Source organism: Sus scrofa, chromosome 6, assembly GCF_000003025.6.
Source record: "Sus scrofa isolate TJ Tabasco breed Duroc chromosome 6, Sscrofa11.1, whole genome shotgun sequence".
Classification (NCBI taxonomy): Eukaryota; Metazoa; Chordata; class Mammalia; order Artiodactyla; family Suidae; genus Sus; species Sus scrofa.
In genome coordinates, this window is record NC_010448.4 from 106,981,753 (window position 1) to 107,004,927 (window position 23,175).

At 35.6% G+C, this 23,175-nt stretch overlaps 1 protein-coding gene, 1 long non-coding RNA gene and 1 other non-coding gene across 4 annotated transcripts in view; 1 reads left to right on the forward strand and 2 right to left on the reverse strand.

Moving 5' to 3' along the window:
- Nucleotides 1-23,175, forward strand: part of MIB1 (mindbomb E3 ubiquitin protein ligase 1) — a 125,150-nt gene that overhangs the window by 63,758 nt on the left and 38,217 nt on the right. The window contains exons 11-12 of the mRNA XM_003356369.4: nucleotides 9,950-10,147; nucleotides 12,885-13,036. Of these exons, the coding sequence (XP_003356417.1) occupies nucleotides 9,950-10,147; nucleotides 12,885-13,036 (350 nt within the window). The remainder of the gene's footprint in view (nucleotides 1-9,949; nucleotides 10,148-12,884; nucleotides 13,037-23,175) is intronic.
- On the reverse strand, nucleotides 13,404-22,948 carry LOC110261182. Of its 2 annotated transcripts, none has more exons than XR_002345058.1 (4): nucleotides 22,779-22,948; nucleotides 22,069-22,235; nucleotides 20,639-20,875; nucleotides 13,404-13,665 (listed from the first exon to the last, which is right to left on the reverse strand). It is a non-coding gene; the product is annotated as an uncharacterized LOC110261182 (long non-coding RNA). The 2 variants fall into 2 exon arrangements; XR_002345059.1 differs by having other exon boundaries at nucleotides 13,404-13,668.
- On the reverse strand, nucleotides 17,147-17,219 carry MIR133A-2 (microRNA 133a-2). The gene has a single exon (NR_049174.1). It is a non-coding gene; the product is annotated as a microRNA 133a-2 (primary transcript).

The following is a 23,175-nucleotide window of genomic DNA, read 5'->3' on the forward strand; positions in this document are numbered from 1 at the left end:
GCGGATACTAGGGTGCTACTGAAACCTCCCACAATATACAGGACAGTTCCTACAACAAAGGATCGTGTGGTTCAAAATGTCAGTAGTGTTGAAGTTGGGAAATTCTGGTTTAAAAGATGGAGAAAATGATTTTGCAAATGCAGTTCAAGTTGTGATTCATCATGTGCTAGCTTGTTGGTAAATTGATTTGTTGCTATTAATATTTTTATTATTGGAAATTTTAAACATTTATAGAAATAGAATAGTATAGTGAATCTTGTGTACCCATTACCCTACTTTGTTTTCCTTTTCTGGCTGATTTTGTCTTATCTGTACCCTCTTACCTCCCGTTTCCTCCAGTGAATTATTTTGAAGCAGATCCAGATATCATATTATTTCATCTGTAAATGTTTTAGTATGTATCCTAAAAGATCAGTGCTCTTTTCTAAAAACTTTATTATACTTAACAATGATTTTTTAAAAATCTAATTTTATTAAAAATTTTGAGGTTAAAGAATAAAGAGAGTAATAGTCTGTATCCTTTCATTTTTTTCATCTTCATCAGGAAGTGGGCTCAGCATAGTACAGATCACAGTTTGCAATCTATAGCCTACTGGCCAAGTCCAGCCCTCCATTTGTATTTTTAAGTATTATTGGAATACAACATACCCATTCATTTATTTTATTGTATCTGGCTGCTTTTATGCTATAGCTGCAGAACTGAGTAGTTGTGTAGTTGTGACAAGAGATATAGCCTGTAAAACCTAAAATATTTACTTTCTGGCTCTTCACAGAAAAGTTTGCTGGCCTCTAGTATAGATGACTATTACAGGGGTTTTTTTGGAGGGTTGATTTAAGCTTTTATCCAACTACATTATTTCATATATATTACCTTTCAAATATGTAATAAGGTTACATTTTTTCCCTATTTCTTTGTCTTAGGGAAAACTCAGCTATTTTGGAAAGTTGTACCCTCAGTACAGTAGGGTTACATTGTTTGCTTCTTAATGTATAGGTAAAGGCGCCGAGGACTGTGAGATCTTAGGTATGTTGATATAGTTGAGCTAATTTTTGATCCTCCAGGGACTCAGTATTTTTTCCCTATGATGAATATAATAAGTAAATATGTGAAGGATTGAATGAAAAAAAAGTTCAGTTTTAAAAAGTGTGTTCTTCACGATGTTTTTCAAATACAGTGCAAATATATACTGAAGATAGCAGCAAACTTGAGGTGGTTTTATTATTTAAGCTTAATGAAAATTGTTTTGAATAGAGAATATTAATGGTAGGGAACAATACTAGACTTTGTCAGAAAACTCAGTTTTAATGGTATTACTGTCCAAAATGATATTGGGCACAAAGTTTAATTGGTATAAGCCTCCTTATACCAATTAATTGGTATAAGTTTCCTCCTCTGTGCTAATAACTTGAAATAAATAAGACATCATTTATAATATAGAACACAATGGGAATTTAAGGTATTATTACCTGTGTTGGACTGTTCTTTTTTTTGGGGGGGTGGTTTGCACCTGTGGCATATGGAAGTTACCAGGCTGTGGGTTGAATCGGAGATCTAGCTCTTGCTGCACAGCCAGAGCAATGCAGGATCTGAGCCTCATCTGTGCCCTATACCACAGCTCATGGCAATGCCAGATCCTTAACCCACTGAATGAGGCCAGGGATTGAACCTGCATCTTCGTGGATATTAGTTGGATTCATTACCATTGAGCCACAACGGGAACTCCTGTTTTCTGTTCTTATTAAATGTTTCTTTCCAGCTAGTAGAAGTTAGATAGTACAGTTTCTCAAAAAACAGTTGCTAATTCTGTCTATTCTTCTGTCTGGTTAATGAAAACAAAACTGTAGAAACATTTTATTTAACTGTAATCTGAAAAGGAAAGGGCAAGTAGGCTTTAAGGACCGGTCAGTTTAAAACAAGCCAGGACTCACAATAATAACCTCCAAAATGGCTCTAGGAATTGGTATACATGGTTCCTGGGCATTCATATTAGTTCAAGTTGTAACTAGAGACTTTCCCGCCACCCTATCCCCACACTTTCCCCCACCCTCCAGAATACTGGCACTATTAAAAACATGGGATATCAAAAGAAAGATTTAATTTATAAGACCCAGAAAATAGTCTTTAAGGTCCCTTTTATAGGAAGGTAAACTGCAATCTGAGATTGCCCAAATGAGAAAAGTTCAGGTTTTGAAAGGGGACATAGCATAGTTTTATAGTCCTCCCTTATCAGTAAGTTTATTTTGTTGCTCAGTTTGGATCTTAAGAATTATTTTTGATTCCTCTTTTTTTTTTTTTTTCCTTTCTGTATTCCTCATTTGACCTACCACTAAATGTTCTTGGCTCTTTAAAATATGTCCAAAATTTAAATAGTTTTCAACCTTCCTGCTGCTACCATGCTAATCTCCTCAACCTTCTCATACCCCACATATCTTCATGGCTTTCTCTCTCTTTTTCACATATTTACTGAATCCTTCCCTGAGAGGGGACATCCCTTGGCTGTCTTATCTAATCCTTCTTCTCTGCTGTATTTTCTCCTTGACACTTTCTACTACCTAACATTTATACTTTATTTACTTATTTTGTTTAAACTCTATGAGGGCAGGAATTTTATCTTGCCCATTGTTGTATCTCTCATGTCTAGAACAGTCCTGAACTCGTAGTAGACACATAGTAAATACTCATTGAATGAATGAATGAATGAATGAACCAGAATACACCATTTCCAAACATTATGTTTAACTTTTAAAATCAGAATAGCAGCATCTTGATGAATTGAGCTTTAAGGAAAATAAGAAGAAGTACAATATTGTTATATTTGAGAATAATAAAATAGCTGAATTAATTTGCTGAAAATGTCAGTGGGCTCAGGAAATGTTTAATTTTATTGAAGGTAAAAATCATGATGGTTACAAGAAATTCTGGGACAGTGGCGGCCTAGGAAGTACTAGGAATTGAACTGACAGACTCTTTCTGATGTAACTATTTTTTATTTATTTATTTATTTATTTTTGTCTTTTTAGGGCCATACCTGTGGCACATGGAGATTACCAGGCTAGGGGCCGAATAGGAGCTATAATTGCCAGCCTACAACACAGCCACATCTGCAACCTACACCACAGCTCACAGCAATGCTGGATCCTTAACCCACTGAGTGAGGCCAGGGATCAAACCCGCATCCTCATGGATACTAGTCAGATTCGTTAACTGCTGAGCCACGAGGGGAACTCCTGGGTCTTGTTGAAGGCTTGCTATTTCAAGGGAAAGGCTTGGGGGTTAATTGTGATTAACTTTGATTAATTTCAGCTCTTAGCTCAGCAGGAGCTACCCATACCCCTACCTCAAGCCATACAGGTAACCATGTATATGTTGTTAGATCAGCTTGCAGGGTGGGTAATAAGAATCCGGTCCTACAAATATCAAGATCTGTGTTCTGATTGCTAATTGCTGCTTCTTATTACGGAGATGCAGGTACAGAGGTGGGCAGTCAATGTTGCACCCTCCCATTGCAAGCCCTTACCCTTTGGCAGAAGGATCTTCCAGAGAATTTAAGGGTCTGTGCTCTTTTATCCTTCCTCTCCCATTTTTCTCTTTTTCTTTTACTGGGGTCTGGCATTAAAGATGAGGATATTCAAAAGCAACTGCACATATGAGGGAAATTAGAAAGACACTGCACATACCTGAGGAAAAGTGTAGACTTAAAAAAGACCTCAGATTAATGAATCTGACTAGCATCCATGAGGACCCAGGTTCGATCCCTGGCCATGGTCAGTGGGTTAAGGATCCAGCATTGCCATGAGCTGTGGTGTAGGTCACAGATATGGCTCAGATCCTGTGTTGCCCTGGGTGTGATGTAGGCTGGCAGCTACAGCTCCAATTCGACCCCTAGCCTGAGAACCTCCATATTTTGTGGGTGTGGCCCTAAAAAAAAAGCCAACAACAACAAAAAAGCCAACAACAACAAAAAAGACCTCAGGACCTTAAGTTTACATCTCAGACTGTAAGCACGAAGACACACTAAAATAGTCAAAAGCCAAACCAAAAACCAAAAACCAAAAACAACAGTTAAAAAACTCTGTGGAGGGAGAAGATTCTGATTTCTAGACTTATGGCATTATTAGATTCAAATGTCAGGTTTTCAATGGAAAAATCACAAGGCATACAAAGAAACAGGATAGCATAGCTCATTCAAAAGAAAAAAAATATCAACAGGAATTGGACCTGAGAAAAACCTGATGGCAGATCTACTACACAAAGACTCTGAAACGGTTGTGTCTTAGATATCCTTGAGAAATAAATGAAGATGTGTAGGAAGTCAAGAAGATGGATATTGAACAAAATGGAAATATCAGTGAAGACATAGATAACCTAAAAAGAAACCAAAAACAAATTCCAAAACTGAGAAGTATAAGAACTTTAATGATAAATTCGCAGGGGACTGCAAAGACAATTTTCACCATGCAGAAGAAAGAACCAGTGAACTAGAAGACATGACAATGGACACTATCAAGTCTGATAAATAGAAGGCAAGAAAAAAAATTGAAGAAAAATGAAGAGCACCCAAGAGACCTGTGGGTGATCACCTGTCATATCACCATGTGCATTGTGGGAATCCTAGAAGGAGAAGGGGGAAAGCAAAGAGGGCAGAGAGGTTATTTAAAGAAACAATGACCAGAAATTTTGCAAATTTCAAGTTATTAGTTCATGTTTTTGGGCACACAGTGTACAAAGATGAGGTGAAAGGGTGGGAATGGAGCCGTAAATGAGTAGTTTTTGTATGTTGTTGAAGTTAAGCTGGTATAAATTCAAATTAGAGTGTCAGAACTTTAGGAAGCAATCCCCATGGTGACCACAAAGAAAACAGTTATAGAATATACTAAAAAAGAAATGAGAAGGGAGTTAAAATGTTTCACTACCAAAAAATCAACTAAATACAAGAGATGTGATGTAGGAGTACGAGGGTGGAAAAAGCTATATGGCATGTAGAAAACAAATAGTAAAATGATAGATTTTCCTTCTCAGTAATTACTTTAAAATGATTAAATTCCAAAAGACAGAGAATGGTGGGATTGATTAAAAAATGTTTCAGGGAGTTCCCGTCGTGGCGCAGTGGTTAACGAATCCGACTAGGAACCACGAGGTTGCGGGTTCGGTCCCTGCCCTTGCTCAGTGGGTTAACGATCCGGCGTTGCCGTGAGCTGTGGTGTAGGTTGCAGTTGTGGCTCGGATCCCGCTTTGCTGTGGCTCTGGCGTAGACTGGTGGCTGCAGCTCCGATTCGACCCCTAGCCTGGGAACCTCCATATGCCTCAGGAGCGGCCCAAGAAATAGCAACAACAACAACAAAAAAAAAAACACAGAAAGGGTGGGGGAAAAAACTGTAACTGCAATGTATACATCTAAGGATGACCTGACCCCCTTGCTGTACAGTGGGAAAATAAAAAAAAAAAAAAAAAAAAAAAACCACAAAAGACAAAAGACAAAAAAAAAAAAAATGTTTCAGCTGTGTGCTGTCTTTAGGAGACTTATTTTATGCAAAGTTACCAATATGTTACTTGTATTTTGCCACAATAATAAAAAAAAAGCCATTAAAAAACATGATGTGGGGTGGGGTGGGGAAATCCATGATTGTTATTAAGGCATATTAAAGGATTCAAAAATAAGGGGAAAAAAACCCATGATTATTATTAAGGTGAATTAAGGATTCGATTAAACACCTATTTTGGTTCTTTCTAGTTAGGAGGTACTATGATACATCCTGAGAATAAAAATAATTAAGACATAGAGTCCCCAAGAAGCTCACAGTCCAATAAAAACAACATATTTGGAAACAAATTATTATTCTATCATGTGATAAGTGAGATGACAGAAGATATAAACTAATTTTGTGAGAGTCAGGGAAAGTTTCATAGGAGAGAAGCTGAGTTTTAAAGGATATCTATTCTCAAGCCAACAAGGTAATGTATAAGAGCATTGAAGTCTGAGGAGCCGCACATGTTAAGTTGATAAGTTAGAGATTTATGTATGAGGGAACATGGCAGCAGATGAGTCTGGAATGGTCCACAGAAGTAGGCTTTAAACGAGATTTGTTCTTTATTTAGTAGAGTTACATTAAAGAGTTTGAAACAAATTTTGTGCTTTATAAAAAGAATTTTGTCTTTTGTGTGAAGAATAACTTGAGTTACAAATAAAGTGAATGCTGGTTAAACTATGGGAGTAGGTCAGATGAATGAGAATGACGGGAGGCCTGAGTTAATTAGACGTAATTGGTGAAGAGAGACTAGATAGGAGCCTAAATTGAAGAGTAAAAGCCATAGGATTGGGTATTTCCTTGTTAAGGTTCAGGGAAAGAAATTGGTAAGCATGACCTACAGGTACTTATTTTGTTGCCATATTGTCAGTGGTGCTGACAGCTAAAAGGGAGGACTGGAACAAGAGCCGCTTTGGGTTTGAGAGGAAGGAAGATGGGACAAGAGGGGAAAAGAGCCAAGTTTTAATTTGAGGCCCCTTCACAAGTCTTGTTAGGTAACCTTTTGGAAGTGGGCCATAGGGTTGTCCCTCAACATCTCATTTGGTGCCAGTATCAATACAGAATAATGACCTGAATGTTTTAGGTTTTTTGAATACTTTAGATAAATTTGAAAGGAAGCAACATACCTTGTATGTTAAGGTCTTTGTGCAACTAAGGTTTTCTAATTTAGAATAATAATCTGTAAAGTAATTGTTTTCTTGTGTATGTATTTTCCAGAAATCTTTAAATTTTTCTTATGTATTTCCTTTCGACATATATAGTTTTTAATTTTTTAGGGTTTTTTGAATGTAAATAAATTGTTGATGGAACTTGTATAAAAAATGTTTCAGTAGCGATTTTCTAAGAATCATAAATACATGTTACACTTCTTTAAATGGTTCCTGTTTTTATTCAGTGAGTGTTCGTAGGTTGATGTTCCCTTTTATGGCAGGGGGCAGGTACACCTGTGGCATATGGCAGTTTCCAGGCTGGGGGTTGAGTTGGAGCTGCAACTGCAGGACTACTGTGCAGTCACTACTACACCGAATCTGAGCTGCATCTGTGACCTGTGTACGCCACAGCTTGTAGCAACTCCAGATCCTTAACCCACTGAACGAGGCCAGGGATTGAACCCACATCCTCACAATGTTGGGTCCTTAACCTACTGAACCATAGTGGGAACTCCTATATACCCATTTTTAATGGAAGGAATACCACCATATAGGCTTAAAAAATAGATCCAGGTTGGAGGTTAGGAAGATCTTAAATCTAAGATTCTGAAATACTGAAATGTGTTACTAGTGAGGTTAAGGATATACACACACACAATTTTTTTTTTTTTTTTTTGTAAGAAGCTTTTTTTTGGAGTTCGTGACACAGTGGTTAATGAATCCAACTAGGAACCATGAGGTTTCGGGTACGATCCCTGGCCTTGCTCAGTGGGTTAAGGATCCGGCGTTGCCGTGAGCTGTGGTGTGGGTTGCAGACACGGCTTGGATCCCACGTTGCTGTGGCTCTGGCGTAGGCCAGTGGCAACAGCTCTAATTCGACCCCTAGCCTGGGAACCTCCATATGCCACGGGAGCGGCTTTAGAAAAGGCAAAAGGACTTAAAAAAAAAAAAAAAAAGCTTTTTTTTTTTTTTTTTTCCTAGAATGTTTAAGTATAATGCTGCTCAGAGGCACAAGAATTGAATCTTAAATCTTTCCTTTGGTAATTTGCCAGTTACTTTATGATCAAAGTTGAGAGGTAGCAAAAACTCCTAACCTTATTTAGCTGGAATATTAGTAAAGTAGAAGTACTCCTGAGTTGTGGTTTCCTACCTTTTCAATAGCATATAAATACTACTTTATATAAAACGGATAATCAACAGGGGCCTACTATATAGCACAGGGAACTCTATGTTCTGTAATAACCTAAATGGGAAAAGAATCTGAAGAAGGATAGCTGTATGTATATGTGTAACTGAATTACTTTGCCATACACCTGAATCCGACACAACATTATGAATCAGCTATACTCCAGTACAAAATAAAAAATTAAAAAAAAGTATGTTTGTCAAATTGTTTTAGACTCCTACATGAGCGGTTTTATTTTTAATGTCTGTTTGAGAAGATATGCAAAGACCAAAAACTATTTTGAATTCAGCATCTGTTTTGAGTGAATAACTCGTTTGTTTTAAATATATTTAACCACAATGGTCCTTATCTCAGTTATCTTTGAAAAGTAGTTCAGATAAGCCTGAGTGCCATATGGATTTTCATACTACTTGCAAAAACTAGAGTCCACCAGGGGCTACTGTGGGTTTGAGAAAGTCTGAGAGTATTCCTGCTTGTGGATGTGAAAATTTGAGATGTGTATGAAATAAAGACAATACTCTATACTACCCGTCTTCATCTGCACCTAGCAAAGTAGTGAGACTTTTTGATGTGGACTGTGTGTATTTATGGTGCAGTAAAAGAATTTTTTAAAGCAATTTCTTCCATTTGAAAAAAATTTGAACAGGTGAAAATCTTTGCAAATGAATCCACTGACAAGGGATTAATCTCCAAAATTTATAAACACCTTCTGCAGCTCAATACCAAAAAAACAAACAACCCCATCCAAAAAATGGGCAGAAGATCCAAATAGACAGTTCTCCAAAGAAGACATGCAGATGGCCAAAAAACACATGAAAAGATGTTCAACATCACTCATTATTAGAGAAATGCAAATCAAAACCATGATGAGGTACCACCTTAGACCAGCCAGAACGTCCATCATCAAAAAATCTGCAAACAATAAGTGCTGGAGAGGGTGTGGAGAAAAAGGAACCCTAGTACACTGTTGGTGGGATTGTAAATTGATGCAAACACTGTGGAAAACAGTATGGAGATTCCTCAGAAAACTAAAACTAGAACTCCCATTTGATCTGGCAATCCCACTCCTGGGCATCAATCCAGAGAAAACCATGACTTGAAAATGTTCATTGCAGCACTATTTGCAAGAGCCAAGACATGGAAATAACCTAAATGTGCATCCACAGAGAGTGGATAAAGAAGACGTGGTACATATATATACACAATGGAATATTAGCCATTAAAAGAAACAAAACAAAAGCATTCTTGCAACATGGATGGACCTAGAAATTATCATGCTAAGTGAAGTCAGTCAAAGGGGAGAGGTTGGGGGGTAGGGGGATGCTGGGGGTTTGGGATGGAAATTTATAAAATTGGGTTGTGATGATCATTGTACAACTATAAATGTAATAAATTCATTGAGTAATATAAAATTTAAAAGTAAAAAAATTTAAGCAATTGGGTCTTTTTCTACTTCTCATCTCCTTAGATATATGCCTATTACTGAAAGTGAGGCATACCTACTGATTCCTCTGAAATAATTCTTGAATTATCAATATATGGAATTATGCTTGGTTGTGTTTCATTTTTATCTTTAAGTACTTAAAATTTTTTCTGTTCTTATACCGAAAAATGTATGCTTACTAGCTAGAGATAACCAGTTTTAACGTGTTGATATGTTTCTCTTAAAATTAGTTGAGATCACACTGTTGGGCATTCTTTCTTTTTTAAATTACTCAATTGTTAGTATAATGTTTATGCCATTAAAAAGTTTGTGTAAAAATTTTTAAATGGAAAAAACCTTATGTACCTGTATCCTGATTTAACATTTTTCTAATGTTGGCTTACCATCATGGCTGATAAATTAGGAGAACTGAAGAATCAGACTACTACTGATATAACCATTGGTCCGGTATGTGTGTGACATAAAACAATACAGGTCATTTATCTTTGGAGCTAATCACTCTTCAAGTGAATTTCTAGTTATTTTGTTGGCTCTAATCTGTTTTCCTCTCTAATGTGAATCTGTTTCTTAATTATTAGAGCTTCAAGTTTTATTTTTCTTTCTAAAATATTCACTGACTCGGATTTAAATGCTGCTACTTAGGATAAAGATGGAGACAGAGCTGTTCACCATGCAGCTTTTGGAGATGAAGGTGCTGTTATAGAAGTGCTGCACCGAGGGAGTGCTGACCTGAATGCTCGAAACAAGCGCCGGCAGACGCCACTTCATATTGCTGTCAACAAAGGTCACCTTCAAGTGGTGAAGACTTTATTGGACTTTGGCTGTCATCCCAGTCTTCAGGTAAAACCCGTAAAGAAATATATTCTGCAGATATTTCAAGGATTCTATTAAATGGAAATACTGGGTTCCGTGGTAAGCATTTCTTTATCAGTTCTTTTTTTTCGTATGGTCAGTTGTAGTAAATGGTACCAAAGTATAGAATGTCATAAAATTGGCAGCTATTCCTATTCATTTATTTTTTAGGGCTGCACCTGAGGCATATGGAAGGTCCCAGGCCTGGGGTCAAATTGGAGGTATAGCCTCTGGCCTATGCCACAGCAACGCCAGATCTGAGCTGCGTCTGTGACCTATTCCTTCTTGGAAAAGCCTTTTATAAGAAAGTCAGGGGGTTGAGAATGGGGACTGCCTTGTAAAAAATATCAGCTATGAGTTGATTTAACTTTATTGATCATGACAGTGAGCTTCAGTATTCATAATAATTATTACTTCAGAGGTATCTAAATTATTATTATTGTCATTATTTTTGCTTTTTTGGGCTGCACTTGCAGCATATGGAGGTTCCCAGGCTAGGGGTCCAATTGGAGCTACAGCTGCTGACCTACACCACAGCCACAGCAACGCTGGATTCTTAACCCACTGAGCAAGGTCAGGTATCAAACTGCAATCTCATGGTTCCTAGTCAGATTCATTTCCTCTGTGCCGTGAGGGGAACTCCAAGAATCTAAATTATTTTAATTGTCACTTAATTTATCTTAGAGTCTTGGTCCAGTCATTAATCTAGTCTTGGAAGATTTTCAGACTTGGACAGTATAGATAGGGTTTTAGGATTGATTTATATAGTAGGACCTAATTTTTGAAGGAAGAGTCACTTAAATGATTCTTCTCATCTAAAGTTTTGGCAGTCAGGTGAATTAAATTGGATAGACCTCAGAGAAGTAATGAAGAAGAACAGAGGTAATGGGACTGAGGGTATGAGAAGAACTGAAAAAATCAGATTTTGTTCAGCTAGGTGGTTACTACACACTACTATTTCTGAGGTGCATCCATTTTGGCACTGACAGAGTTTGGAACTGACAGCTTCTAAGTGGATGGCTGAATTGGAGGATGGGAGAGGAGTTGAAGTTGTTATTCTGTTGAAGGAGCCAGAATTTATACCTGCTCACATTTTTTTTTTTGTCTGAAATGGGAGGCACAGTCATCTTTTGAGAGTGAGTGGGGAATGGTAGGTGTAGAAGGGGTGATTTAGAAGAATGATAAAGTTTTGGAATAGGTCCTGTGGGATAGAGAAGGCAGGATAGATCAGGGCCTGTAGAAGCTTCTTTTCCACCAGGTTAATTAAGAGCCTGTCTCAAACTAAATTTCAGTGCCATCAGATGGGATAGAAGTTGGATTGTTGGGTTGAATTTGTGTTAGGAATTTTTTTTTTTTTTTTTTTTTTGTCTTTTTTTGTTGTTGTTGTTGCTATTTCTTGGGCCGCTCCCGCGGCATATGGAGGTTCCCAGGCTAGGGGTTGAATCGGAGCTGTAGCCACCGGCCTACGCCAGAGCCACAGCAACGCGGGATCCGAGCCGCGTCTGCAACCTACACCGCAGCTCACGGCACCGCCGGATCGTTAACCCACTGAGCAAGGGCAGGGATCGAACCCGCAACCTCATGGTTCCTAGTCGGATTTGTTAACCACTGTGCCACGACAGGAACTCCGAAGTGTTAGGAATTTTTTATGCGGGTGGATGAATATATATCTGAGATGGGCAAACTTATTTTGTGATGGTTCAGATATTTTGGTCTTTCTTATGATTTCTATCACAGCTCTCCACTGCTGCCATTGTAGCATGAAAGCAGCCCTAGATAATACGTAAATGAAAGTGTGCGAGTGTGTTCCAGTAAAACAGTTTACAAAAGTAGGTGGAAGACTGGATTGGGCAACTGTGGTATATACCATTGGTTTGGCTATATATGGCTTTCCTGAGTATAGTATTTACAACTGTGAAATGAATGAGGTCTAAATTACCCATTTATCCAGATGACTTATATTGAATAAAAACTTAACTGCTAAATTGTTGATTAGTGAAAAAAATTAGCCAGCTTGAGAAAAAGGTAGACTGAGACTGCCAAATTTTCTTTTACGTTTGTTTCACTTTGAGTTAACTAGCTAGTTTCTTGCCCTTTAAAAACATTTAGATTAATGATTCTCAACTGTGACTGTACAACATATTCATCTGGGGAGCTGTGATGGGCAACTGCTGATGCCTGGTTCTCACACTCAGAGATTCTAGCTTAGTTACTCTGAAGAACATCCTAGGTATCAGAATTTCTAAGACCTCCTCACAGATTCTAAAGTGCAGCTAATGTTGAGAATCACTGACTTTTAATTCATTACTGTGGGGCTCCAAGACTGCTGTAGGTTTGGTATGGAATTTTAGGGTAAAACAATTAATGGTAGGAATGTGGTATGGCAGGCCATTGGAAGCTAATGAATTTGGGAAGGGCCTTTTCCAACTCATTAAATTTTATTATTTTCTGGGTTATATCTGAGGGTGCTTCTTTGATTTTATTTTTCATTTTCTTTGGAAACCTATAGCATGTTTATTGTGTTTTCCATCTAGATTAAGTAGGAATTTCTTTAAATGAGGCTAATTTTCTCATCTGCATTTTAAAACTTAACACAGCGTATTCTATTTGCAGTTGTTGGATATGGCTTCTGTTTTTGTTTCTTTGTTTAGTAGGTAAATATAACAATATTACATACAGTGATTTAAGAACTAATGAAAATCTTTTTACATTAAAAAAAAAAAAGGATTCTGAAGGTGACACCCCTCTTCATGATGCAATAAGTAAGAAACGTGATGATATCCTGGCAGTTCTTCTGGAAGCTGGAGCAGATGTTACCATTACAAATAATAATGGATTTAATGCACTACACCATGCTGCACTAAGAGGAAACCCCAGGTAAAGATGTCACCTTTTACTGTTTTATATGCAATTTTAAAATATTTTCAGAGTTCCCACTAATTAGGAACCATGAGGTTCTGGGTTCAATCCCTTGTCTCCTTCAGTGGGTTAAGGAGCTGGCATTGCTGTGAGCTGTGGTGTAGGTTGCAGATGTGGCTCAGATCTGGTGTTGCTGTGGCTGTGGTGTAGGCTGGCAGCTTGTAGCTTGGATTCAACCCCTAGCCTAGGAATCTCCATATGCTGCAGGTGCAACCCTAAAAAGCAAAAATAAATAAATGAAGAAATTTTCCTTGTTCTGATAATGATGAGGAAATAATTTTGGCTTATTTTAATCTTTTAAATAATTTTAAGGTCTGTGGAAATTATGTCTTCATTAGTTTTATATGGTTTTTTTTTACTTAAAACTAATACAAGTGTTATGAAATGACTGTTTAAATATATATTAAATACAGTTATAAAGTATCAGGAATCCCCAGGGTTCCTCCACGGGCACAATGGGCACAATGGGCTGGGCGGTGTCTCTGCAGCACCAGGTGGTAGGTTCGATACCTAGCAGGCAAAGGATCCGGTGTTGCTGCAGCGTATGTCCAAACTGGATCTGATCCCTGGCCCGGGAACTCCATATGCTGCTGGGTAGCCAAAAAAGAAAATAAGCAAACAAACAAATAAATAAACAAAATATCAGGAATACTCACTTACATTCTAAAGATTTAATTAAAATGCATTCCATTTTGAGATCTGTGCTTCAAGATCATTCTCAGATGTCCTTTAACGCCGTGTTATCTGTTTGTAGGGTAATTTTTTTTTAACTTGTGGCTAAATAACTGTTAAGTTACCTAATTTCTTTTAAATCATATAACTAGCTATATAAACTTCTAGTATAGATGTTCCTCAACCATTGTTTATAATAATAGGTGGTCTACTGAAAAAAGTGCCCTGGTTAATGTTTGAGAAATAACTTGGGGAAGTCGTAGAATTCATAAAGGATCTGCAGAGTCCCACAGAAAAGAAAATGCTTAGCTTCACTTAACCTAGAACTTTCTATGAATGAATATTTTGGAACAACTTTATCTTGAGAAGCATTTTAGAAAACTGTATTAGAAATGTCTTCTGTTTATAGTTTAATCAAGCCTACATATATATTGACTAAAGGAGATGTTTATTTAGAATTTTATTTTGAAAACTTGATCTATCGTAAATGTAAAAAATTGAGATATAATTGACATATAACGTTAACTTCAGGTGTTACAAAATAATGATTTGACGTTTGTACATATTGTGATCACCACAGTAAGTTTATATACAGTTACAGTTTTTTGTATTTCCTTGTGATGAGAACTTTTAAGATCAACTCCCTCTGCAGCTTTCAGATATACAGTACAGTATTATTAATTGTAGTCATCATGAATTCTTATTCTTTGCTCCATATTGCATTTATACATCATGTTTCCTTCTAGGTTTTTTTTTTTTTTTTTTTCCCTGCAGTTTTTTTAGTTTCTTAGTCTCACCACTAGAGGGTGAGCACAGAGAACAAAAGGATTTTATTGTGATTGCTTGTTGGTACCCGGAATAATGGGTACTAATCTAAGATGAAATAAGTGACTGTATTTTAGGTTATGTCTTGATTTGTTTTTTCAGATTTTAAGTATTTGAACACTTCAGACTTTGGCATTGTAAAGAGACAAAATAGTATTATATATTCCCTGCCTTTCAAATGGAAAATGATAATGATAGCATTTACTACAAACAGGCCTCTACTGAGTATTTAACATGCATTATCTCATTTAATCCCTTGAACAGCTTTTTAAAGCAGGTGCTGTATCCTCATTTTATAGACAAAGAATATGAGGCTTATAAAGAGATGAATTGACTTATTCACGATCATGCAGCTGACTAGTAGAACAGCTGGAACTTGAGCAAAGTTTAGTTGATGTTAGAATCCTTGCTTTTAGCCACTTTATATTATGTTCTCTATAGTATGGCCTATACATGAGGCAAGACTGGAACACATGGACAGTCAATGATTTAACTAAGGATGTTTTAGTATATCAGTCCCACTTTGTGTCTCCTGAGCCTATCTTTCTAACTTTATCTCCCACTAATTTAAATCCCTCTGCCTGCCTTGCCCTTCAGCCCTTATACTATTCTCTCTTCCTAAAATTATCTGCTGTCTTCAGTAAATAAGCATTTTCATTCATTAAGGTGCCAGTATCCCTCTTATTTTTCTTAACCAACTTTCTACCAGAGAGCCTAGATCTCATCATTGAAATTATTTTCTGATTACCCTATGTTTCCTTGTCCTCTGTTCTAGTTGTAATTATAATCTGCTTCATGCTGTCCCTTAGAACGTGCATTTTTATGTTTCTGTTAAAATTGTGGGCGTGAATATTTATTTGTGTATCTCCTATGATGCCTTGACTATAGTGGGAATGCAATACATGTTAGTCCCCACTATTATATATATATATATATATATAAATTCTGTGGAGAAGCTATCAGGAATTCAAACAGAGCAGTTCAAATTAGGATGATCAATAAGAGATTTTATTGAGGGAGTTTAATTTAGGTTATAGTATTTTCAAATTATAGAGTTTAAGACAGACTGAAAATTGAAATATGGAGAAAATGAGTAACTTTTAAATATATTGATTTGTTTAACTTGATTGAGAATAGGCATAGTATATTTAATAGTGTTATTAAGCCTATACAAGGAAGAAAAAAATACTACTTCTGTTTCTTCAATTCCTGAGAATTCCCCTGGAAGTTTGTAACAGTAACTCCAACTAGCTACTGAGTGTCAGGTGACATAAAAAAAGGAAAGAGGAGTGCCCCTTGTGGCTCAGTGAGTTAAGGACACTGTCTCTGTGAGGGTGCAGGTTTGATCCTGGGCCTCACTCATTGGGTTAGGGATCCAGTGTTGCTGCAAGCTGTGATGTGGGTTCTAGATGGGGCTCAGATCTGGTTTGGCTGTGGCTGTGGTGTAGGCTGGCACCTGCAGCTCCAATTAGACCCCTAGCCTGGGAACTTCCATATGCCTCGGATGTGGCCCTAAAAAAAAAAAAAATCGAAAAGAAAAGAAAAAAAACCTTCCATTCTACAACAAAGTGGTGGTGCTTTCGATAAGGCTGCACGACTTCTTTATCCCTGTTTCCTTAAGACATTTTGTGCAGTTGTGACTGTAGATTGCCAAATAAAGAGTGTAATTTTAATTGGACATGAAAGAGTATCAGAGGATAACACAACTTACAAGTTGTATAATGGTCGTAATTGGAAATTGGGTTATTTTGGGTTTCTTTTTTTTTTTTTCCATATCAAACATCTTATTCTTAAAATTGGCTTTTCTCTCCTGGCAGAAGGAACCATTTTTAGTGTACAAAAAAAAAAAAAAAAAGAAAAAGAAAAGTCTTGTTTTAAAACTAAGGAAACAAGTTTGGAGAGGTAAAATACCTGCATAAGTTAAAAAGTAGCAATGCTTATTATCTTGTTTCTTTTTTATGTAAAGAATTAAAAGATTAAAGTCTTAGGTTCAGGGTCAGAAGAATGAGATACTTAAGGTTTAAGTCTGTCCACAAGATGCTCTGCCAGTGTCAGCATTTCCTTTCCCGCCGTACCTATCAGTGTTCTGGTTAATAGCAGTGGAATACATGCTAATCCTGTAGAAGGTAGTGTCTCAACATTTCTGGAGTTTTGTATATTATATTTTTCCTTAATTTAAAATATGTGTGTGTCCTTGTGAACCACACTGGCATTCCTCTTGCGGTTTCAGATGGTCTTCCCAGATATTTTCTTCCTTTGAAGGAAGTTTTGTATTTTTAAAATTATGTGGCATAGTTTACATTTCAGTACCATTTCTTTTTTGAAGGTTAAGTGATTTAATACCAAGACCAAAAGTAAGTAAAATAATTTTATTTGAAATACTTAAGTCATACACACATTTTTCATAAGGCTTTTTATAAGCATCATTTACCGCTTGACTTTTCCAAGTAGAATTAATAGTAACAAATTATTTGATTTAAGTTATAATCTGAATAATTTAAATAAGTTGAAATTATTTGACATGTGATTGATATTGATAAATGAAAACGCTGGCTTGTCCTGTAGTAATCAATGCATAGCTACAGCTGGTTGAAGGGGACCAAATCCATTGAAGAGGCGATTTGGTTCCATTTTACCAGCTCTAGCAAAGCATTGCAGTGCTGCTAGTTTGGGATCCAGAACAGTTACAATGTTTTTTATTTGTAAAATTATGGTTATGGACCTTCCACAGATGTTAAGTGATTGTCACATTAGTACTTCAGTCATTGAATGTAAAATTTACTATTTTGAAGGCATTTTCCTCACTATTTCCTACTCTAGTAGCGCAGAAGTCTTTACCCTTTGACGCATTATTACTGCGTTAAGGACTTATCGATGAACATCTTTAACACCTTAATTCTTAAATATAGGCAGTAACCTATTTCAAAACCAACACCATTTAAAAGAGCAAATAGACCTTGATGTATTTCAGAGTAATATTTTCTGTTTATCTTTGGGCAGTAAACCAAGTAAACAAAATAGGTTAGGGAAGAATACTGCTAGTCACACTTTTCTATCACTGCTGCTTTTTTTTAGTATATTCTTAAGGACCAGCAGCAAATTGCTGACAGGGGGTCAAAGAATGAGTGGCCTTAAGAAAGTGGAAAGTACCTCTGTCCTTTGGTTTATAAACAGATCACACATATATTCAATGTATTACTTAGACTTGTGTTGAAAGGAACAGCTGTGTGTAATAGCTTATTTTTTGTTTGTTTGTTTTTGCTTATGCAGTGTTACTAATCATGGTTAACAATGTAACTTTAAAGATCTAGTTCCTTGACTGAATTCTCTGTCATTTTGGATACAGATTGCCTAGTTACTTTTCATTATCAGCTTAATAATACATTGACTTGTGGTTCGCAATAATCGTGTTCTTGAGTATTAAAATTACCATTAAAACTCGGTAAAGCAGTATAGTGTAGTACTGGGAAGAGATCTCTTCTGAAAGTTTGAGTAATCACAGTTTGTCTATAAGGTAAGTGCTTTCAGTGAAATATAAATAGTTAACCGTATTGAACCAAACTGGGAGAAGGTCAACACTAATTCAGGCAATATTCAAACAATTCTCATATAAAGTATATTCTGCATCTGTTGGTTGGTATCATGCTGGTAGTGAAATTAATGTAACTACAAGTCTTTCTGTCATTTTTACTAATAGAAGTGAAACAGGTGTTAAATTGCCTGGACTTAAGTGCTGAAGATAGCAATAAAACTGGCTTCTATTTTTACTAGTTATATGGGAGTTGTTCAGCAGATCCAGTTGCTCAAGTGTGCTTTTGGATGACAGTTCAGTTTCATATACTGGCCATATCGGGGCAAGGAAAGGCCATGGAAAAAAAATAGTACAGCATTTGATAATGTCAGCATCTGTTATCCCTGTCAGAGAGACAGTTGAAATGTTTGAGTTACACCAGTGTCAGCAGATGCCCGGAGTTTAATATGTACTCGGTTAAAAATGAACAGCTGATCTAAGTGATGGATGTGACATTTTAGAGTGATTGAAAATACTCTTAGATATATTAAGCTAAACTTGTAAGCACTAGAATCAGTATATAAATTACTTTTTCAAATGAATAACAAATGCTGTCATTTTATTTTCTAAGGATTATATATTTTTAACATTGTAGCGGTGAGGTTCTTAGTTGATGGGGTGTTTTAAAATAATTAAAAACTTTTATACCTGTAGAATGATAAATGTAACTGTTCATTATAAAATATGGGTATGGTAATACCCTTCGAGTAGCTTTATAGAGGAAACTCTACTTTTGGGGTATATATTGTCAGGTTTTGGTAGTTAGAGCACGTACAGTTAAACTTAACTGTAACATGAAGCTTTGCCATTCTTTCTGTGGATAATCTGAAAGAAAGGCTATTCTTGAGTAAGTTAAGCTTTGAACTGATTTTTTTCTTTGTAGAATTTTTAAATTATGAACTTTCTGTGATTTCTAATAAATATGTAATAACATGTTACCATATCTAAGTCATTCTCTCATTCTTCATAATCTGCTGAGAAAATGAAGATCATCTTTTGACAGTTATATAGTTGTCTTTTTAAATAGAGAGAAAATTAACAATTGATAGATAACCTTATGGCAATTTCTATTCAACAATTGATAGATAACCTTATGGCAATTTCTATTATGCTTTTTATACATGTCTGAATACTCCAGTCAAAACAAAACTTTTAGTAATAAATCATTAAAATATATGAATATTAGTATTACTTTTTTCTAAGTTCTTAAGACAGATACTAATAAATTAAGAGCTTTACCATTTATAATTTGATATTAATATGTATATTACACAAAATTTTACATAAAATACAAAAAAGTATTTTGATATCTAGCATACCAGAAATAGTAGGCCTATCACGTTTATAAAAGATTTAATTGTAATTGCACAATGCCAATAAAAGATGGTTATTCTCTCTGTATAAATTGATTTCTTGACTATAGTGTTTTCATTTTATGTGCCCTCTTTGGAGAAAGCAAATTCAAGGGTAATATAGATAATTAATTTATTTTAAATATTTGGAAGTCTGTTACCAGTGAGCTGTGTTGACTTATAGTTGTTTCTCAGAATGTCATTTTTCATGAATAAATCATATGTCTTGATTTATTCTAAGTACTTACCTAGTATTGAAAGTAGAGACTGGATTAAGGACCTGATAAACTTGAGAAGTACAAGGACCACTTTTTTTCCTTTGAGGGCAGAGTTTTACTTAAAGATAGTCTTTTAAAATTATAACTATGTTTATAGCTTTCAGAAAAGAAAACCCAAAACAATAAAACTTGCTTCAGAAATTCCTCTAATATTGTTAAATTATAAATTTATCAAAATAGAAGAATAGCTGTTAAAATGTAAATGAAGTCAGCTTTTGTTATATTTGTTTTTCTTAACAAATCAGTCAGCCCCACTAATGTGATACATTTAAATTAAGATCAAATTGTGGAGACAGAAAATAGGCCATGGGTATCAGTCATTCTTTTTTGCTAGCAATATTGTTTTCTCTTTTGTATTCAACTTTTAATCATGTTGGTGCTTAATTTAAAATTGTGAAATATAGTATGCTTTAAACTTAAAAGACTTTAAAGAAGCCTCATGGTAATTTTAAATCTACTTCAGTAGAACTTTTTTTCTTCACAAAATAGAAATCTTAACATTTAGTTTCCATCTGTAAGTAGTAGGTACCTTTTTCTGCTGTAGTATTGCCAAAGGTCATCTCTTTGATATTAGGTTAATTTGTCATAGAAAGATCATTCAGATGGCTGCAGTTTAGTTCCCTCTTGGCGGTTTATTGCCTACCAAAAATACATACTTCTTTACATTCCATAGCATTGTATGTTCATATGGGTACATAAAGAAGTATGTACTCTGAGTAGGTAATATTAAGTTGGTAGCTGTAAAAACATGAAATGTTTTATTTTCTCATTTGTTAGTAAAGCATTTATCTTACTGATGGAGAGCAATGGAAGATCATTTGCAAAGACTGTCAGAGACTAATAAACATTATAACAAATTTACCTGAGGCATGGGAGTAGTGCCATTTATGGTTCCTTGTTCTTGGTGGACATACACTTCTAAACATTGACCAGTTATCTGTTGAATTTTGTCCTGGTTTGGTTCTTTTTTCAAGACATTCATAGGATTTACAGAGTGAGGATTTACAGAGTGTATTTCAAAAATTGCTAAGATCAGCCTAGTGTTTCTTCATAGTCTTCAGAGCAAATTTCTTCTTATATTGCAGTTTGCTTCTAGATCCTACAAGTAGACATGAATTAATTTGATGCAAATTTTTTTTTTTTTACAAACTAAACGTCTTATTAAAAACTTAACAGTTAGCCAGTTAGTACTTCTGATATTGACTCTAAAGTTGAAATGACAAGGAGAAAAAACAGATTTTTTTAGAGTGTGAATGAATTGAATTTTTAAAGATGAATTTTCTGTTTTTTTTTTTAAGGTCACAGATCATGATCATTTGAAAACTTTGTTGTTCCCTTTTTTATTGGTTACTTACCTGAATTTTGTACTTTAGTGCTTCTGTTTGGGTTAAATATAAATACAGATAGATGTATTAGTATCTAATTTTAGTGAGTTCAGTTGTTTTGATCTTTGATTTTTTTAATTTAATATAAAGGATAAGTACCAGAACAATCAACTTTTCCAAAATCTCACTTAAAAGAACTGAAAGGTATTAGCCTGTGAGCAATTGGGTTTTAGCTTGACCATTTAGCATAAAAAGAAATATAGTTGGTCAGTTGCCTTTTATTATTGTGATCTTAAAAGGTTATTTTCAAGGAAAGCTGTGAGAAATTTAAATTTGAGAAAGGAGAAAAAAAGGCATGGGAAGTAGAATTTCTGTTGCCTGTGATAAAAAGCTGGTGCAGTTTCTAGAGAGCAAATCAGAATGTAGCAGTAGATAGCCCAGTACTATAGCAGTTTCAGCAGTGCAGCGTTAGAATTTCACCATGCACATTTCTGATTTATTTTTGTGCCCAACTATTAGAGTAAGCATTAAAAAGTATTTTGTAGTCTTCCAAAGTTTCTTGATTGACTAAACCTTGAAATAGTTAATAGTTTTTAAAAGATATTGGATTGACTAAACCTTGAAATAGTTAATAGTTTTTAAAAGATAGTATACTTTGAAAGCAGAATGTGATTTACTTGGGATGCAAAATCAGCATTTAATTTGAAACAATAAAGACTAACTCTTTAATAAGGTAAAAGGCAGGAATGGATTTGTACAAGTTTGAGATCTAGAGTTATCGGTCATGATATTTGAACAACGTTCTTTTTTTACACTACATAAGCTATCTACTTGAACTGTGAAATTAGGTTGTGCACAGATAGAATTTAACAATGAAGACATGTATCAGGTCAATAATAGGTAAGCATGCAGAAAGTCAGAAAGTCTTAAGCATCCTTAAAAGTATAGGCCTATGGTGCTCTGTTACCTGTAAGCTCAGTGTCATGCGGCGTTAGCAGGAGGAGAGATATGACCTAGAGAGTCACATCGGCAGCAGCCATCTCATCTTGATTCTTCACTCTATTTGCTGAATCAGCGCTTCTTTTCATGAGTCGGTGAAGTAAGAGGGAAGTATCAGTGAACACAGGACCTTACCTTTTAAGATAAATTTGAAAAACAAATGAACAAAAATAAATCAGCTTTCATTTCCTTCTCCCTTTCCTTATCCTAAAAAAAAAAAAAACAAAACCCTGCAATAACATTAAATCAGCATTGGCCATTTGATGTGGATGTCCTATTACTAATATTGTACCTTGTATCTGCTTATGGAAAGTTAAGAAATCAAGGAAGTTTGCTCCGATAGCCAAAAAAAAAAAAAAAAAAAATGAACCTCACTTATTTCTCAGATGGAATGCTTCAGAATTGGGGGGAAAAGTTGCAGAAGAGGTTAATTTTATAATCTAAAAAAGCCAAAAAAAAAAAACCCCAAAAAACAAAAAAACCCAAGACAAAAACCAAAACACACCTCACTCCCCCCTCCAAATAACATTCACCCTCTTTTCCTTTGCCCACCAGAATACATTGGGTTCCTCTGACTTCTCAGGAAATATTCTGCATCTTTCTTGCTGTGAGATTTTGTTTGTTTGTTTGTTTGTTTTTAGTTTCCAGGATTAAATGGTAGATCTGCATTGAAGCTACCTTGTCATATCCAGAGGTCAAGTCTGCAAGCAAGGTCAGGACTTCCACATGGTCACTACAGAGGTTAACTTATATTCTTCCCTCAGTGGCCACAGGCTGAACTGTTACAGCTTTATAGGCAGCTAAGCATTTGAAACATGCACTCCCAGGCAAACAGGCTCTCTTGTGCCTCTCTCTTCCCTGACCATATTTAGTCAACCATAGCAAAAAATAGTCTCTCAGCTGTCGATTGTCGATCCAAAAGCTGAGGAAGCCTCTATCTTGCTTTCTGCCTATTGATTGTTCATCCTGCAGTCCAAACACTGCCTTGCCATTTGTCCTGCCCTTTTATTTATTTATTTTTTTTTAAAGCACTGCCAAATAAAGCGGTCTCATGTTTCCACTTACATTTCCCACA